The following is a 21,029-nucleotide window of genomic DNA, read 5'->3' on the forward strand; positions in this document are numbered from 1 at the left end:
TTAATGCGTTGTTGCGTGTCCAGGTGCCAACACGTTAATTAAAATCCACGGACGTCTCGACATATTCCGTCGCATTTTTTTGTCAATTTTTGCATTTTCGCCGGCTAACCAAAAACCGGACAGAACATTTGTTGAAGAAATTGGGCTGAAAGCTTATCGTCCTTGGTCGTATTGTCTCAGACTGAAAATTACATACTCAAGTTCAGCTTCAAACTTACATATGAGTATTTTGATAAATTAACATTTTAGACAAAGTATCTTAAATAAAGCATAATATATAAACTTTGGATAACAATGCAAGAAGATTTATTGATAATGAATCAGTTTATTACACTTACCTGCCAGGATTTCTGAATTTTCGCGACTTTTCTTTTTTTTTTTCGCTGTATTTAAAGAGAATGTCCAACAAATTGAGGTATCAATACATGATATATGTCATTCTTTTTGTCAAGGGGAGAAGATATTATTGGTTTTCTTACCTTTTATCAACTGGCTTTAAAATGTCCGACAAGAATTCTTCCTTTGGTAGTTGCTAATTCTTTGCATATTATGTATCACAAGAATCTATGTAACTTTTTCCAGCAATGACCTTCCAAGTTTTTCTAGAAATTTCTATTTTCTAATTATTCCTTCTTTTTTAACAAGGTTTTCGTTGAAAACCTGAGTTATTAGATTGGGGTAGATGTCGGTCGGGCGGGCGGGCGGCGGCGGCGGCGGCGACGGCGTCAAACTGGTGTTTCCGGTCAATAACTTTTGTTTCGGTAAAGATATTTGAATAAAACTTAGTATGTATGTAGCTTATATCAAGACAAAGGCTGGGATTGATTTTGGGGTTTCTGGGGTCAAGGTCAAGGTCACTGTTACTTAAAATAGAAAAAGGGTTTCCGGTCAATAACTTAACTTAGAAATGAGCTATCATGATGAAACTTGGTGTATAGAAAACTTATTTAAAGTTGTAGCTTGGGATTGATTTTGGGGTTTCTGGGATCAAGGTCAAGGTCATTGTTACTAAGAATAGGGTTAGGGTTAGGTTAGGGTTAGGGTTAGCATATCTTTTACATGCAGGGAGGGATTTTGATGAAAGTTGGCACAATTGTTCACCATCATGAGACGGAGTGTCATGCACAAGAACCAGGTCCGTAGGTCTAAGGTCAAGGTCACACTTAGAGGTCAAAGGATACAAGAATGAAAACTTCACGGCTACTAAACGCTAGCGCCACCACCAAATTGTGGTGATAAGGAAAAGAGCTATCGACATTTCCGTGGTGCAGCTATCGCCCGTTTCTACTTGTAAACACGTGAGTAAAATTTATATTTTATCTTATATTTTCATTGATAGAACTTGTTTCGAAAATCGGAGAATGTAGTTCCGTGTAATAACACGTTTACTACAGGTTGGCTGTAATTTAATTAAAATATTATGCAAATTGTGGTGCCAGGAGCTTTTCTCCCGAATTTGACAGTGGCATACTTTCATATCGGCCAGTATTCGAACACTATTTCGATGATTAGACACACTGTAAGAACATACCTGCGCATACAAATGGTGTAGAAATGAATTAAACGTATTCCCATACATCAAAGAAATATGAAAAACATAGTAAAAAGTTAAAACACGACTATTTTTTAAAGTGGTGGCGCTATCTCTCAAGTGGTGGCGCTATACAGTAGTGGTGGCGCTGTTGTATATGATTAGTGGCTGATATATTCAATTTTAATATATGAAAATGTCTGTCTGCAAGCCACGGAAATTTCTACAATAATCGATGTAATCAACCTATCTCACACTACACCCAAATTACGTTACTCAACAAAATACATGCAGTGACCTCTACATGACCGCAAAATAATCTACATGTATATGGATTGAGATTGTACATCTAAGCTTTACTGATTAATCATATTTAATCGTTTGGAATTGAAAATGTACTGTACTCGCTTTTCAGAAAGAATTGTGAAAGTAAGGTCTTTTGTTTACAATGACATGCAAACGACGTATAAAAACAAAGGGAAGTAACTTTCAGAATCTTAATATAACAAATAAATTGTACACTATCTTCAAATTATTTCCTGGACACAAATCTTTGTTTGAAATAAATGTATTGCTACTATTTTTCTTCACCTGAATTTAAAGTAAACTTACGTTTGTATTTAAGTAGAATATTTAAAGGTTAGAAATAATTCTACATTAACATTTTAAAGAAAGGAAAATATTTACTTTGACTACAAGAGTCCCAAGGTTCTGTATTTTGTTCTTTTTTTTTCTTTCTTTAATAACATAATTCCTTGCAGGAAAATTATCAATTAGAGAATGTTGGTGTTTGTTTTGTTCCGATGCGTCAGCAGTTCGTATTATTGAATGCCGTAACAGCGCCACCACTACTGTATAGCGCCATCACTAGAGTTATTGCTCCACCACTTTTAAAAATCCTGGTATATTTTTTCTAACCCGAGATTCTATTATTCATGGTGTGTGCGTATATAGTTATTTATCATTTCTACACCATTTGCATGCGCAGGTATGTTCTTACAGTGTGTCTATTCTTCGGAATGGTGTTCGAAAACTAGCCGATATGAAAATGTGCCACTGTCAGATTCAGGAGAAAAGCTCCTGACACCACAATTTGCATATTTTTTTAATGAAATCACAGCCAACCTATAGTAAAAGTGTTGTTACACGGAACTACATTCTCCGATTTTCGAGCATATCTTCTTCATGCCTAGAAGGATTTTGATGTAACTTGGCACAATTATACACCATCATGAGACGAAGTGTCTTGCGCAGTTCCCTTCTTTAGAATTACTTTCCTTTGTTGTTACTATAAATAGCTTATATTGCAACTTTTTCATTACTAGACGTAGGGAAAAATCGAGACCACTTTTCTGTAGTACAACATGCATGTTACATCCAGTTTTGAGGTGTATTTTGACCAATCTCTACCTGGTAAGGATTTCTGTGTGGACTTACAATTTTTTTTTTGTATTTTTTTTTTTTTTTTTTTTTTTTTTTTAAGATTAACTTCCCTTAGTTGTTACTATAAATAACTTATATTGTAACTTTTTTTATAATTGACCGTAGGGAAAAACCAAGACCACTTTTCTGTGGTACAACATAGTTGTTACTTTCTAATTTTAGGTGTATTTTAAGGTATCTCTACCTGGTAAGGAGTATTTTTGTGGACTTAGAAAAACAAAAGAATTACAATGATTACTAAACAACCACAAAATTAAAATTACATCTGCAAATACAGGTGCTAGAGTAAAGAAATTTGCTGTGACGGGCGTATATTGTGACATTCTGGCACTCTTGTTTATTCTTATGAAAAGTGTTGAAAACCTGGTTTCGTGGCATTGCCGCGTTTCTTGTATAAAATTTCGTAAAGCTTTGAATTATACAGTTTTAACATAAAATCATTCATGTTATTTACGTAAATTTACTATTTCTAAAATATTCCTGGCAACATGGTCACCCTGTCATCCCGCCAGAGTTTGAGGACAAATGGAACCATATGATCGATCAATTCTGACAGTCCTGGTATTTTCAGAGTTTATATAAGAGGCCAAGACATTTCATTTGGAACACTTTCAACTTGGTTGGCATACAGTAAGGTCATAAAAACTTGTGACAAAACTCTGGTAAACGATTTTAGACTCTACTCTTATTTCTGAAATAAAGTCAAAACGTTTGTGTCTTTGGCCAACATTTAATTAAAAACTGCTCTGTTTACATGTGAAGTCAGAAAAAGTTGAATAAAAGTAATACTGTAACAATAGTATTTACATTTTTGCCTAGAACTGACATTGAACATAACGACATATACAAAATACCAATATTGGAATTAAACACAGTTTCTGTCAACTTCCACACTTTAAAAAGTATTTAGACATATTGCATACACAGATATTACTCCACAGGATAATAACAATAGGCATGTTTTGGTCATTGATCAAATCACCAAAACATTGACTCTGAAGCAAATAAAAGTCATAGTCCCACACCTAGGCAAATGTTAAATCACTTTGGAATTCCAATAAACACTAACAGTAATTTAAACCCTACAGGTCCAATACATTACACCCGATATTTATAAGTGGAAGTTTCTGAGACCAAGTTTGAGGTCTGTTTTAAATTAGGCAATTGCAATCAATGCACAAAGGCACTTGTCCTGGCTGTACTGGAGTACAAATCAGATGGTTATTTGACAACGAAGCACTTATGCATTGCATCGCATTAACCGATCAACTTATAAAAATGTTAGCATTGATAATAATGGCTAACTTTGATTTCCAGCTTGGTTCCAGTATCTTTCTCAAAATGTTCTGTGAAACTTTGCCTGAAAAAAAAGAACATTAGTACTTACTTACTATTAGTTATGAAGACAATTACAATTAAAGTAAGTGCTTGATTTTAGCAATAAACATTAAACTAAGTTTATTCAACAAGTAGCCAATGATGACTGGAGTAACTATGTCAAGTTTCAAAGCATCGCAGTTAAAAACTTACTTCAATAATTACAGACTCTGGCTCATCAGTGCTGGACCTGTAGCATAGTTAACGACTAACGAAAGAGTCCAAAGAAGCACGACATTTTGACTCAGTCTCACCAACTGGCCTTCTTCATTGAGAGTAATTGGTTTTATCTGGGAATGGATCCATGTAACTATGTAAGGCATGCCAAACCTACCAAACATCTATTGACTCTGAATGTGCAAAGCAAGCAATACTTAATACCGGCCCTAGAAAATACCTCTCGTACGAGTCGGAGTCGGAATGGTCTAACCCCTCTAGTTTATCATAATTTATATATATGATAATACTAATGTAACAAATAAGCACAGATAGTGCTTGACTCCTTTTTCATTGTATGATTGCTAAAATTATGGTTGAATTGCTGTAAATAATAGGATTCGGGTCATTTATGGACGATTTGGGTTAATTACAGTGATAGCTGGATCCCAGCATCACACATTATGTTATATACGATAGTATAAGGGAACCATATAAAATACTATGTACGAATTTGGACCAATCAGAAATAAGTCCTAAATAGCACCAATCAAAGCTCACTTCTGCTAAGGTATAAATAGACATTTGCGAATTAAGCCTACGTGGACTGTGAACACCTAAGACGATCGACTTTTCAAGGGGACCGTCTCAACATGATTATTTTAATTTATGTGTGGTAGGAAAACATTCCTACAATGATGGTAAGGTCTGGCTTATTATGTAACCGCACAGGATAAGATTTGGATTTGTATGTTCGTCCGTCTGTTCGCCAGAGAAATGTTTTGTTATTCATATTGCAAAAAAGTATTTGATCTAGCGTCATAACACTTTCTTGAAATGTTCTTCAATATTATAAATTGCGCACCTGCGACTGAAAAGATGAGCTAGTCTGATCGCAATGTATCCGTATTCCATCGTAGTCGTCCAACATGAAAAAAATCTAAACTAGGTCAGCTGGGATCAAACTGTAGGTCAGCAGGTTAAACATTGTGAAGACTGTAGAAAACGTAATATCTTACGTCTCCATTCCTTTGTTAGTATAATACGCCCTAAGGAACGTATTTTGTTATACCCCAGGTGTTCATCTGGCCGTCTGTCTGTCTGTCTGTGTGTCCGCCTGTCCGTTAGCAATTTCGTGTCGACTCCGCTCTGTAACTCGTGAACCCCTTGAAGGATTTCAAACAAACTTGATACAAATGTTCTCCACATCAAGACGGCGTGCAGAGCGCCTGTATCAGATGGCTCGCTTTAAGGTCAAGGTCACACTTAGGGGTCAAGGTCATATGACTTTGTTTCGTGTCCGCTCTGTAACTCTTGATCTGTTTAAAGGATTTTAAAGAAACATTGCACAAAAGTTGTACCACAGAAAAGTGGTCTCGGGTTTTCCATACGGCCAGTTATAAAAAAAAGTTACAAAATAACCTATTATAGTAACATAAAAGGGAAGTAATTCAATACAAAATATTGTATGTGAACAAAAATGGGATCTGCCAAATAAAAACAAGAGCACCGCAATGCAAAGCAGCATAAACACAAAACAAAGTCATGTGACCTTTGATCCCTAAGTGTGACCTTGACCTTGAAGCAAGCCATGCGCTCTGCACGTCGTCTCAATGTGGTGAACATTTGTGCCAAGTTTCTTTAAAATCATTTAAGCAGTTCAAGAGTTACACATCGCACTCGAAACAAAGTTATATGACCTTTGTCCCCTAAGTGTGACATTGACCTTGTAGCCAGCCATCCAAAACATGCGCTCTGCACGTCGTCTCGACGTGCGTGGACATTTGTGCAATGTTTCTTTAAAATCCTTCAAACACATCAAGATTTACAGAGTGGACACGAAACAAAGCCATATGACCTTGACCCCTAAGTGTGACCTAGACCTTAAAGCGAGCCATCTGATACAGGCGCTCTGCACGTCGTCTTGATGTGGAGAACATTTGTATCAAGTTTGTGTGAAATCCTTCAAGGGGTTCACGAGTTACAGAGTGGAGTCGACACGAAATTGCTAACGGATAGGCGGACACACAGACAGACAGACAGACAGACAGACAGACGGATAGATGAACACCTGGGGTATAACAAAATACCTCCCTTCGGGCGTATAATAACAACAAAGGAATGGAGACGCAAGATATTACGTTTTCTACAGTTTTCAAAAATGTTTTACCTGCTGACCTACAGTTTGATCCAAACTGACCTAGTTTAAATATTTTTCATGTCGGACGACGACGACGATGGAATACATTGCGATCAGACTAGCTCATCTTTTCAACTTTGTCGCAGATGCGCAATTCATAATATTTAACATTTCAGGAAAGTGTTATGACGCTAGATCAAATACTTTTTGCGATATGTATAACAAAACATTTCTCTGGCGAACAGACTGACGGACAGACAAATCCAAATCTTATCCTGTGCGGTAACTTAATGAGCCAGACCTTACCATCATTATAGGAATGTTTTCCTACCGCACATAAATTAAAATAATCATGTTGAGACGGTCCCCTTGAAAAATCGATCGTCTTAGGTGTTCACAGTCCACGTAGACTTAATTCGCAAATGTCTAATAGGTAGATGGTTCACAGATCCAGTGATTGGTGTAGACAGCTCGAGGATTCAACTAATAATTTATTCCAGTACCTTAATGAGAAAGTTATTGCAACTACGCTGTCAGGGCGTATAAATTATTAAAAAGAAGAAGACAAAAGAAGAATTTTGACAAGGTTTTGAGCTATAGGGTTTTACCTTAACGGTAGTTGAATGCTATAGACGATAGTAAATATAGGCTGAGCATCGGAAAGCTGAGACAGAGGCATAGTGTTTGGTAATCTACTGACCATGAATTTATTGATAATCAGATATTTGGAATATGTAAGACACTTACCTTCTAGGATTTCTGAACTTTCCGTGACCGTTCCTTTTTTCACTATCCTGGCATTTTCAGAGTTTATGAAAATGGCCAAGAAATTCATTTGGAGCATTTTCAACTTGTCTGGCATACCATTAAGTCGAGAAAACTTGTAGTTTTAGACTCTATTCTTATTTTTACTGGTGCCCTGCTGAAATAAGCAAGAAAAATGTTAAAATGTTTGAATGTTTTTAGCCTATATTGAAACCTGGTCTGTTTACAATATGAACCAAAATTCTGCATAGAAAGGAAACTTTCCCAAAGAATGCATTTTGAAGAAAAACCTAATACACGAAAGGGCAATGAGCGGTCGCAAAAACTCACGGAAACCATTGTGTGTTCAGGTTATATAACACGTTGTTTGAATGTTCAAACACGTCTGTTTTTATGTAAGCATGAGATTATTTGACAGTACAATACCAAAACGTTAATTAATAATTGACACAAGTTGGTCAAACTTCACAACAGCGGGTGTTAAGTGCTGTGTGGCGGCCGTAAAAAGTCGCCCCGACTTCATGTCAGTGTTGTTATATTTTCTGGTCTTTCGGGATCATTGATTTCAACTCATTTAGATTTGAAGATTGAATACTGCTTAAAGCCGGTGCTAGGGGCGTGGGCATTGTTGCATTTTCCATTACTGCTCATGAACAGACTCAATCAAACCGAGTCTGCAATTTTCACTGTTTGCCTTGTTCTCGGGAATTTGATTTCTATCGCGCGTCATCTGATCTCGATCACTCAGCATCTTATCTTGAGTGTATGCCATCTTATCCCGATCGCGCGACATTTCATCTTGAGCGTCCGACATCTTATTTCGATCGCGCAACATTTCATCTCGAGCGTCCGACATCTTATCTTGAACACAAGAAATCCTATCTCTAGCGCATGACATGTTATCTCGGTCGCATGTGACATCTTTTCCCGACTGTACGACTTGTATATTTCGATTGCACGGCAGTATATCGAGCGCTCGAGATAATTTAATTTAAAACTCAGTGTGTGTGCCTTAACATGCAACCGTAGGTTTCTTTTAGTTAAAATGTTTAAAAGTATGTTTAAGTGAGACTTAATTGTTTGGTGTTTTTTTTATCTTGTTTCGTTTTTTTTCTTTGTTTGTTTTGTTTTGTTTACCTTATGCGGGATAATAATAATCTTTATAAACTTACTTTTATGCATAGAGGTCAATGCCATTTGTGTAACTTTTTGGCATGCAAACAGAATGACCTTGCAAAACGTTTAAACGCGCTTAACATGGTATTAAAACATATCGAAGACTGCTTATCAGATTTGTATAATCTTAATAACAATTAAATCAAAACTAAAAGTTTAATCCATAATGTGTTATTGTACTGCAAGATTTTCGTCACTTTATAGACTTAAATGTACTTATGTAAGATGTGTTAATTTATCTTACCCACTGACCTATAAACATTGACCAGCAAGTCAGTGAATAAGTGTCGTATTACATGACATCAAAAATCAGTGTTTACTCCTTAGACTAATTAGCCCGGTTCACATGTATTGAATATAGACCGGTGATAGCACTATTGATCGTCGGTTTACGTATGAAAGGTAAAAGGTAAAGGTCTTGTTTATTATAGTGTCACCCCTATTGAAAGGGTCAGCCAATTTGGCTTATGAGACACCTTTATTGTGCGTACCAATTACCTCCCAACTCCTACTACACTATGCCAGGCGCCAGGCGGATAGAACTCGGTAACCATTCATTTAACTAACTCGCGGCTCACGAACCGGCCATTTCGGAACGAGTCCCATGACAAACATCCCCCGGACGAACGCTCCCCATGGGGCTCGAGCCTTCGACCTCCCGATCCCGAGGCGGACGCCTTAACCACTGGGCCACGGTGACCGGTGACCATATATATACGGAGTCCAGTGGTCCAGTAACACTGTCTGACTACGAAACCAGGGGTCGTACGTTCGAGCCTCCCGCTCCTCCAACTAAAATAAAACTAACACTGGGATAAGAGTCCGGATGCTCTACACCTCGCACGCTAAGGAATCATTAAAGCTTCTGGAATTGAAGCGTCTAACGTGTTAAATCCTAATTTCCTCACATATGTATAAAAGAAATTGAAAATTGCCATACATGATCTTTGTACACCAAGAATCATTACAGCAAATTTCCAGTTTCATTCTCAAAAGTTAAGTATTGTATTTGCAACTTTGAACACCATAACTGTCAGATTCAAAATTCACAAAAAAAATCAGCTTTTAAGGAACATCATTTACGAAAGAACTCGCAATTTAGAAATTTGGAACGGTTCATGATATATACTTTTTGTGTTTACATAATATTTGTTACCGTATGAAAACAAACATATACAGTTAAAGCATCACTTAAAAATAATATGTCGAATTAAGTTCGCAATATCAAACGTGCAATTGCAATAAAATGTCTGATTTTGTCATATTTTACTTGGTTCTGCGACTTCTTTTACAAAACCCGATATATTTCATAAAACGTGTTGTTAACTTTTCGCCAGAATTCTGTTAGGTACATCAGTTGATTATTCGGAAATTTTTATAAAACCCTTAAAAATGAAAACTAAATTGACACGTTGTGCCGAAAACGTCACTGCTTGCAAATTTTCAATTTGACATTGATGACGGAAAATCCATAGTTAATACTCATTTGATTGAAATGAAACTTTACACAATGATCCCCTATAAATGAAAATTAAGCAGGGTGATTTGAAATCTATTTGATGCATATCTGCACAAAAAATAGTCATGGAAAATTTAGGGGTCTGGTTAAAACTTGTTTAGTGTAACTCAGGCCGATATCAGTCACTGCCTGACCGGTAATGGACTAGCGGCGAGATGTTGATGCCTGATTTTGGTTAACGGCTAGGTCCATATATTAGCCGTCCCATGAGAAAACCAACATAGTGGCTTTGCGACCAGCATGGATCCAGACCAGCCTGCGCATCCGTGCAGTCTGGTCAGGATCCATGCTGTTCGCTAACAGTTTCTCCAATTCCAATAGGCTTTAAAAGCGAACAGCATGGAGCCTGCGCAGGCTGGTCTGGATCCATGCTGGTCGCAAACCCACTATGTTGGTTTTCTCATGGCACAGCTCATATTTTGAAAAATAAAATCAAACAAAACCAAATCATAGAAAGAAAGAGTTGTTTTATATGAAAATTGAACAGCATATAAAACACATTTTAACTCTACAGAACGACTGTCAATTTACTGATATGTGCATCCAGAAAAGGACTGCGTAAAGGGACAACACTTGTGGACAGTTCAGCACCTTTAAAAACTCACCAGTTTCAAAGAACTGTCACATGTCTTTGTTTTGATGCATTTATAATAATGTCCCGTTTTGAAATTTTACATAGCTATATTTAACATGAATAAAAGCAATTGTGTACTATTATTTCTTTTAAGTGGCATTCATTTTCAAAGGAGGACAACTTTTTGAGAACATTTTTAAGTATTCAGTCATATGGGACTATATGATAAAACATATATTGCACATGTAGATTGTTAGTAAAGATGTTGTACGTTTACCAAATATTTCTGTAGTTTAGTGATATACTGCTACAGTATGGGCCAATTCGTTTCACTTTTGCGGCGTATGCCGTTTCGCCGCGTGCAACCGGCTAGGCGTTCGTTTGGCTTCCCGGCACTGCCCGGGTCTATCCGGCGTACGCCGATGTGCGCCGGTCTTACGAGGTAGGCAAAGCGGCAAATCATATATTTTCGCGATATAAAATCGGGTAAACATTTGGAAATTTGGGTTAGTACCAGTAAATGTAGAAACATACTGCAAGAACTATTTGCTAACTTATTTGGAACATGCCGCAAGAGAAAATCATAATACATATTAAATTGGATTTTTTTTTGTATTTGCAGCTCACGTGGCCGGCGTACGCCGAAACGTTCATTTATCAATAAACCGGCGAGATTTTTTTTCTTGCCGCCCACGTGACCGGCGTGCCCCGGGTTGAGTGAAAAGAACTGGCCCTATAAATGTGGGATAGATATCATAAACAGCTATCGGTTTACCGATATTGGTCCGACAAACCATGTATGCTGGGATAGAAGTCAACTCGGTTACTGGCTAATGGCTATAGATTAATAACTTAATAACTTTTTTTTTGATTGCTGGGTAAGACAAAACAGTTGTACTCTATTTTATTAATAACTTAAGTGTTCATTTCTACTGAAATTGATTTCATAGCTTTGGAATCATTCATTTCTTTTTTTTTTTTCGTTTATCTATTTACATTTTTTCTAACCATGAAAGCATTAAGGGGTTTATTTACGTGAAAAAATGTTTTTAACGTTAGTAATTATTATAAAAACGCCTTATCAAATTTCTCGCTAAAATGATCGAAATTATCATTGAGGAAGGATCGATCATTTGATTTGGTAAGTAATTTATACACTTGGATTATGTAAAATATTGAAAATGTTTTCCTTCATGAATATAATTCAATCAAAATATTAACGTCATGTCGAACACTGTCATGGACTCATGGAGTCAGACTTTCAAACATATTGATACATGGATTAAAAAAAAGTTGTTGAAAAAAGATTAAACGTCGAATCAATATCGCATTTAATCACAGCTAGCATGTTTTCGGTGCCGGTTCATAAATGTGAATAGACTGGATATTAATTTAAATCGGTAAATTGGTTCTTAATTGGATGTAATATATATACAAACTTCGTGTTACTAAGGTTCGTGCTTTCTTGATAATAAAGTATGTAGTGACAATATATTTTGTAGTTCTTATGAAAAATCTAAAAACTGCGTTTCTCATATTAATATATTTATTTTATATATTTGATTAGCGATGGATAAAAAAAAATACTTAGGAAGGACGAGAATTCTGGTTGACAAAGAATTTCCATATTCATTTTGGGCTAGCTTTTGGACTTGATCCGACTAACTTGTTTTATCATTTTTATTTTGAAAATTGTTGTTTCTTTAAAAAGCTTTATTACAAAGTTGTATGATCAATAGTTTTATTTGGCCATAGTTTTATTTAGCGTATATCTTACAGAGAGAAATGACGTCCGAGTCGGTAGATGAAATGGCTTCGCTGATGGCGGCCCTGAAAGCTTTGAATAACACTGATTATCAAAAGGTAACATAGAAAATGTTATTGTGACAGGTGTGTAATAGATGTCATGTTGTAAACTACTCTATGAGAGTTCGAGTCTCACAGGAATCTGTGCCATATATGTATACACACGTTAATGGTGGGTAACGTTTAGTAACGTAAAATGTCGTAAAAATAGTTTTACTATAGGCATGCATTTATATCAAGCAGTGTTCAGTGGCAATACGCCGGAAAACGAAACTAGGAGTCACGAATTTGAACCCTCGCTCCAACTGTAATTAGTAACGTTCAGATAAGAGTCGTTTGTGTAGCTGTTTTACACATGACTCGCTAGAGAACTAAGGAAGATTCTGGAATAAGAGAGTTTTCTCTTTCTCTTTCTTGCATTATTCTCTCTTTCCGCCCCCCCCCCCCCCCCCCACCAATTCGATGATTATGTATACTTTAATCTCAAATCACAGTCAAACAAAATAGGATGTGCAGTATTCAAGTTATCGAGACACGCTCAGAAGTACCCTTTAAACTTCGTAATTCTTCCTTTCATGTTTAAATTTTTCAAAAAATATATTTTGCTGCTATTTTTTTTTAATTGTCGCTTAAACATGCAAATTTAGTTTTCATTAATGTATTGCCTATTACTACGGCAGAACATTCGTGCAAGATAGATATTATTCATAAATTCGAAACTTTGAGATACTAACTCGAAATATATGTATCTTTAAGAGCAAACACTGCCCTGTCATCTTATATGATCATGTAGGGCTAACCGATCTTTGCCAGGATTAAAACTTCTAAAAGGGTATTAGTAACTGGAAATTTCGAGTTACTCTGTCGAAATTTCGAGCCATTTTTTTTTAATTTTAGTTTATAATTAAAACGCACATAACGCCTTTTCTCACCCGTACATTTCTTACAATCTACGTTTTCATACTACAGAAAAAGTCACCAGGTAAGAAGAAAATCAAGAAAAAGCACGGTAAAAAGCACGGTAAAAAGTCTGGAGCAACTCATGAGGAGGGTGATGAGTTTGAGTATAACTGGCCAACATGTGCGTGCGGTATGAATCATCCACCAGTGCCAGCCTTCAACCCACCGGACGGTAAACGGTGCACATATTATTGGGTAAATGTGATATTTACTATATTCATTTTTATAAAAGATAACTAATTTGAATTCTGAGGGTCCGTCCGTTACAACATGCACCTAAGAAACATAAAAGCAACATCGAATATACTTTAAAGAATGCATTTTCTTAATCTGGAAAGATTATGTACTCTGCTAGTCAGAAAAAATAAAGTAAAAAAGAAAAATGGTTGGTCCCTTTTAAGGTAGCGTTGTGCACACTTTGATTGTTGTGTGCGGTATATTGTTGAAAAGAATATAGAGCGATAAACATTTCATAATTATATACTGAATTCGTAATAATCTATCAAACCGTTCATTTAATATGAATTTAATGACCTTTAACAATCAATGCACGCAGACATAAACTGGCAAGTATTTCCCTATTTGTTATATAAACAGTCATAAAAATTTCAAGGCCTGCAATAATTTTGAACAAATTTAATTTCCAATAGTAATCCCCAGAGCTGACCCTGATCTTAATCTTTAACTTTTATTAGCAGACTTTACTTGCCCTCAAGGGTTGAGCTAGGGCATATCTGAATGTATGAACATGAAAGCAGTACGTAGTTCAATGTGTGTACAGTATACATATTTTGTTTTAATGAGCATATTTTTCGGCGTTACATAAAAAAATCTCTGTTCAAACGTGCAAGTAAGCGAAAAGAAACATCAACACAGTATTACTTCCCCTTATCGGTACAGTAGGTGATTGTTTGACAATATTTCTGCGCGGAGGTTGCAGAATTACATGTACAGTAGTTCCATAAGATGATGTGGCAAGATGGCGAGTGTTTAAAATATGAAAGTAGATCTTCAGCGAGCCATATAAATATCAACCTATTGCCAGCTATACACGTGGTTTATTTATAATGCATTTCATGCGTCAAAATGCGCTTTTTAGGCCAAGTATATTTTAGAATGAAGCGCGGGTAATGACGTCATGTCGCAACAGAGTTCAGGTCTAATTTTATTATTTTTAGCGTAACGTTATATATTTTTCTTAAAATAGTTTTTTAATCGAGAAAATATATACTACAAACGTATTTGATATTCATACTTTTTGACGCAAAATATCTATTACTTAATGGATACTGTATTATGATTTCAAAATAAATTCATCGGAACGAGAAGCGATGTCATTGAAAAAGTAAACCTCTCCTCGAAGTATAATTACTAGTAACTCTATACTTGGTTGGCCGATAACTTTTTCCAGTTTACATTTATATATTGTAGGTCCAGGAGTACTAAACACTATGCTTAGTTTCCCGTTCAAATTGTAGGCTCGGACGTACTTAATTCTATACGTGGTTACCCGATAACTTTTCCAGGCTCGGGCATACTTAGAACTACACATGTATATGGCACGCAAACTGTCCAATTATTATGTAAACCCAGGTTCAGGATCGAAAAACTAGGATTAACGATCGATGAACTAGGATTTTCGAACGTAAAACCAGGTTTTTCGAATGCTAACCTATATATTCGAGCGAGATCATAAAGGGTGTAAACCATAGTTTACGCTCGTGAAACTGGGTTTACGTTCGATAAACTAGGTTTCTCGATTGAACTATGAATTTCGGTCGTTATACTAAGTTCACGAAAGTGAACTTATTTTTACGGGCGTAAACCTGGGTTCACAAGCGTAAACCATAGTTTACGACCGTGAACATGGGTTTACGACCGTAAACGTAGGTTCACGCTCGTGGACATAGGATAACGACCAAAAATCATAGTTTTGTTTGAGAAACCTAGTTTATAGAACGTAAACCTAGGTTCACGTTTGTAAACTATCGTTCACGCCCGTAAACCCTAGTTCACGGCCGTAAATATAGGTTCTCGCTCGTTAACATAGGTTCACGTCCGTAAACTATGGTTCACGGCAAGCCAATTATCCAATAATTACGTTCTTGGTCGAAAAACTAGGATTATCGAATACTAACCTATATTTTCGAGCGAAAACATAGGATAACGGGCGTAAACCTTAGTTTACGCTCTTGTAACCATGTCTAGGTTCGATAAACTAGGTTTTCCGATTGAGCAAGAACCTATGTTTACGAGTGTGAACCTGGGTTCACGAGCGTGAACCATAGTTTACGAACGTGAACCTATGTTTACGACCGGAAATCATAGTCTTGTTCGAGAAACCTAGTTTATCGAACATAAACCTCGGTTCACGTTCGTATACCTAAGTTCACGGTCATAAACATAGGTTCACGTTCGTAAACATAGGTTCACGGTCGTAAACATAGGTTCGCGTGCGTAAACATAGGTTCACGGCCGTAAACCCATGTTCACGCCAGAAATTCGTAGTTGATTTTATAATCCGATTATATCGACCGTAAACCATGGTTCACGTTTGATAAACTAGGTTTCTCGATTGAACTACGAATTTCGGTCGTTATCCATAGTTTACGAACGTGAACCTATGTCTACGACCGTGAACTTGAGTTTATAATCGTGAACCTACGTTTACGAGCGTGAACTATGGTTTACGGCGTTATCCTATGTTTTCGCTCGAAAATATGGGTTAGTATTCGAAAAACCTGGATTTACGTTCGAAAAACCTGGTTTATCGATCGTTAATCTTAGTTTTTCGACCGTGAACCTGGGTAAATATTGGACAATTGCCGTGTCATACATGTATATATATTGAGGTACCCGATAACTTTTCAAGTTCAAATTACAGTCTCCGGCGTAATTAACTCTATACATGTACTTTGTTGCCCGATATTTTTACAAGTTCATATTGTAGTCTCAGGCGTACTTAACTCTATACCGAGTTTCAAGATAACGTTCCCAGTTCAATTTGTAGGTTCGAGCATACTTAACTCTATACACAGATTCCCGATAACTTTTACAGCTCGGGATTATTTAACACTATACCTAGTTTCAAGATAACTTTTTCAATTTAAACTGTAGGCTCGGGCGTTTCTTAACTCTATGCATAGTTTCCAAATAACTTTTCCAGTTCAAATTGTAGGCTCGGGCGTACTTAAAACTATACTTAGACAACCGGCAAATATCCAATTCAAATTGTAGGCTCGGGCGTAATTAACTCTGTACATGGGTGCCCGATAATTTTGCCAGTTCAAATTGTAGGTTCAGACGTACTGTACTCTAGACTTGATTAACAGATAACTTTTCCGGTTCAAATTATGGGCTCGGTCGTACATAACGCTATACTTGGTTACCAACTCTTTTTTTTTTCGACTCGGGCGTACTGTATACTTAGTTTCCAGATAACTTTTCCAGTTCAAATGGCAGGCTCGGGCGTACATAACACTATACTTAGATACCCGATAACTTTTCCTGTTCAAATTGTAGGCTCGGGCATACTTAACACTATGGTTAGATACCCGATAACTTTTCCAGTTCAAATTTTAGGCTTGGGCATATAACACTATTGTTAGATACCCGATAACTTTTTCAGTTCAAACTGTAAGCTTGGCGCATTTAACACTATACTCAGACACCCAATAACTTTTCCAGTTCAAATTGTAGGCTCGGGCATATTTAACACTATACTTAGATACCCGATAACTTTTCCAGTTCAAATTGTAGGCTTGGGCATACTTAACACTATAGTAAGATACCCGATAACTTTTCCAGTTCAAATTGTAGGCTCGGGCTTATTTAACACTATACTTAGATACCCGATAACTTTTCCAGTTCAAATTGTAGGCTTGGGCATACTTAACACTATAGTTAGATACCCGATAACTTTTCCAGTTCAAATTGTAGGCTCGGGCATACTTAACACTATAGTTAGATACCCGATAAATTTTCCAGTTCAAATTGTAGACTCGGGCATACTTAACACTATAGTTAGATACCCGATAACTTATCCAGTTCAAATTGTTTGCTCGGGCGTATGTAACACTATACTCAAATACCCTTCAAATTGTAGGCTCGGCGTACTTGTTACCCCCTTACTACACAGATTAATATACATATGAATCAAACATCCATGTTGTCGAATAACATAATTATGTTGTTAAATCCACTTTAATCATTTTTTCTGCTTTTTTTGCAGCAAATTGCAGATTCTTTTCCATACATGACACTTCATCGTGTCCTTTCCACCGAGATAAAATTTATGGAAGCTGACGATGATCAGAGCGGGGTAAATATATATCTTTAATATTGTTTTACTGCAAAGTCTAATCAATATTCAATTTAAAAAAAAAATGTGTTTTTCTTTCTTAAAAATTGCAAATTATACATTAGAACAATTTTTGTTACACGCGAGACAACTCTACTGGAAAAAGTTTTGATTAAAATACGTGTTATTTCCTTACGAAACAGCCTTGTTTATAATTTAAGTTAACTAGTGGTGACATAAATAAATGTGGAGGAAGAATAACTGTATTCTGAAGTTTTCCTCATACTATCACTCATGCGATACAATTTAGATGCAAGAAGTTTTCAAACTATGAAGCAATAAGGTAATGGGCCTGTAATTGTAGTCGGCAAGTTCCGCACGACTACGTATTTCGGCATCCTTCGGAGACTTCACCTGAAAAATGCTTTCTCATAACAACCGGAGAATGCCGAAATCGCATAAGGAGAATACGTGTATATTAAATGCCGGTTGTGATTAAACGGACACTAAATAAATAGCACCGTCATTTATTTCTTTAAATAAAAAATCTTGTTGTAAATATAAATGCCATTTGTCAAGTTGGAAAGGGACATCTGGCAAGTTCATATTTAACAAAATGCGACCTTTTCTTGCGCCCTCGTGATATAATTCCTTCGCATCTGAACTCCAAACAATGTTTTTATTCAAGAGCAAATCACTAAATGAGATATATTATTTCGATTCTAACACGTTACCAAGGACTTTAAAGTACTTCCTTGACGGCATTCATTAAATATTTGCCCGTTTTCAATTGGTTTCTTTTCCAGCGCGCCGCAATACCGTTTGACGCTATGACGTAATACGTGTGACGTCAGAACAGTGAATTGTTGAAAAATAATTCACAGTTTTCAGCATTCTTTGTTTAATATGAAAATGAATCGGATCGTGTTAGAATATTTATTTTTATTGGTAGCCTTTACAGTATGTCAGACATTTATTACGTATCGTGCATCTAAGGTTAAAACAAAAAAGTCATTATAGAAAGTAAGCTGACAGATGGTTTCTTAAAACAGGTGGCCACTTATTTCAGACATTCGCGGAAGTCTGGCATTTGTTCAATAACTTCTTTCTGGTCTACTGTTTCAGTTATTAGAACTAGACGAGTTAAAGACTTTACTGAAAAGTATTCTAGGTGAACAGAATGTGACGGATAAAATGGTGGAGAAGACGTTTAAGGAGATTGATCAAGATGAAAGTGGAACGCTTGATTTCTCAGAAGTGCTAGGGGTAAATATTGACCACACTAGTGGGTTTTTTTTTGTATATTTATTTTGACAGTGGTTATTTTGTGATACGACATCATGCCGCCTGTTTCATTACATAAATGAAAAAAACTTGTTGACGTCAAGAAATATTTTCCCTTTTAAAGTTTTCTCTTTTTTGTAAATACTTCAATGTTGATAGAAAGAAATATGTAGATGAATACTATTAAAATATACAAATGCTCTCAAATTTTCGAACCCTGTGAACAGCGACAATAAGAATACTTTATTAAAACTGGCTGTCTTCTGTAAGAAAATTATGTCTGTTGTTAGATAAATGGTTAGTTCTCACCCTCCTCAATATCAGTTACTTCAGCAACTATTTGTCATGTTTTTCATGCCATTCTGATTTTGTTACTATGACTTGTTATTGTTATAATTGTTTTCAGATGCCCTTATGGCCTTTGACTTGATTAATAAACTGAAAACTGTAACTGTAAACTGTCAGCCGCCATTTTCAACTGTTTTTAACTTCTATGACGTTCTTTAAAGCAATTTTTGTAAGTTTTTTAATAGTTCGTACCGGTATATACCAGAAATCTGTAAATAGCCCGACGTATATGTTTGTTAAAAAAATAGGTGGATAGCGCAAATTGCTCTAAATGTATCAATGGTATCACTGCATCTGCGTGTTGAAGGACGTTGACTTGACTTGCCCCTCTCTACTGTGGGTTCGACAACGCGCCCAGAATGTAAAACAATTGCTAGTGAAGAAACCATTTGGATGACTTGCGGGTGGAGTGTCTATGGGTTACCCATGTAATTGTCCTTGCCTGAAATGATCTACCATGAGAAAGCTTATCTACCGCAAGAACTGCTGAGGAAATTCATTATAAATAACAGTTTTCGCTTTAGTTTATTTCACTGTTATATTTGACATTAGAGTTGATGTCATTACACTACATAATATAAGAATCAGTTAATGATTTTACGTTCGGATGGAAATATCGGGCTATGCGGTAACTCGGCAGCGCCTCTTTACCGCCAAAACAGTTGCCCTTTAGCCAGATGTTTCAGTTCGCACCTCTAGCTAGTGACAGTCTTATTTTCTGTATCAAAATGAAATCGATTTCGATGTGAAATGTACTGTCATATTTCTTTTCAGATTGTTGATGTTATGATCCAGCGAGGAAATACGAACTTGCCGTCCACCTTACAAAAAGATTACTCAAAAGTCTGCTCGATACAGTGATGTCACGTTTTACGTACAATTTTGTAACGGTTTCTTTTCTGTTTATCTTAGGCATTTGAAGACATTTATAATAGTTGTATCTCTTTATTATTGTTATGTACCGTTTTGATAAAGATATTTATTAGTTTGAAATGCAGTTGTTTATTTCGACACATTGACAGGCCCGGTACCACAGAAAGACGTCAATATAACGGGAAAAGCTCGACATGTCATATCTATGTTATAAGGAGAAGGTTGGTCTACCCAATCGCCCTGTTACCTATCGACAGTGTCTTGTTCAATCCCCATATATATGGTATTATTTAGGTAAAGAAGACCAGTGAAACATCTTGGTGTGGTAGGCTGCTTTAAGTGGGTATCTGTATGTGAACTGGACAAAAAACGAACCTGTCGCCCCTTTCTGTTACATATAGCCAGAGCTACAAGGTTGTATTTTACCGTGATCCATATAAATGTTGGTCAGACCAGAAACCGCAGGTGTCCTTCATTTTGTGGGATATCTCGCGATGTGGCATATTAAAGTACATGGAATATATATAACATAAACGCAAGTTCGGTAATCCCGGTCGTCGTCATATTGCTTGCTGGCTGTGTAGGATTTAATGTACATAACATGAAAGGTCGAAACCATGATGGTGAAATGTCGAAACTACGAAACCACAAAAATGAAAAGTTGAAAGAACGATGATACCTTACGAACTAACTATCAGGTTTTTCCCCAACACACTTTCCTTATTTTCACCAACTTTATATATGTCATATGTTATTATTATGCACTAATTGTGAGCG

The 21,029-nt window shown here is 36.3% G+C and overlaps 1 protein-coding gene across 3 annotated transcripts; it reads left to right on the forward strand.

The window, feature by feature from the left end:
- The first annotated feature begins 11,735 nt into the window (after positions 1-11,735).
- On the forward strand, positions 11,736-20,372 carry LOC123545466 (uncharacterized). 3 transcript variants are annotated; one of them, XM_045331789.2, is made up of 6 exons: positions 11,736-11,822; positions 12,461-12,544; positions 13,457-13,642; positions 17,679-17,768; positions 18,873-19,013; positions 20,154-20,372. In XM_045331789.2, the coding sequence occupies exons 2-6, from the start codon at positions 12,467-12,469 to the stop codon at positions 20,238-20,240; spliced, it is 582 nt and encodes a 193-aa protein (XP_045187724.1). In that variant the 5' UTR covers positions 11,736-11,822; positions 12,461-12,466; the 3' UTR covers positions 20,241-20,372. The 3 variants fall into 3 exon arrangements, with proteins under 3 accessions (XP_045187724.1, XP_045187721.1, XP_045187723.1); XM_045331786.2 differs by lacking the exon at positions 11,736-11,822 and adding an exon at positions 11,858-12,134; XM_045331788.2 differs by lacking the exon at positions 11,736-11,822 and adding an exon at positions 11,858-12,081.
- Positions 20,373-21,029: the final 657 nt, after the last annotated feature.

Source organism: Mercenaria mercenaria, chromosome 1 (genome assembly GCF_021730395.1).
Source record: "Mercenaria mercenaria strain notata chromosome 1, MADL_Memer_1, whole genome shotgun sequence".
Taxonomy (NCBI): domain Eukaryota; kingdom Metazoa; phylum Mollusca; class Bivalvia; order Venerida; family Veneridae; genus Mercenaria; species Mercenaria mercenaria.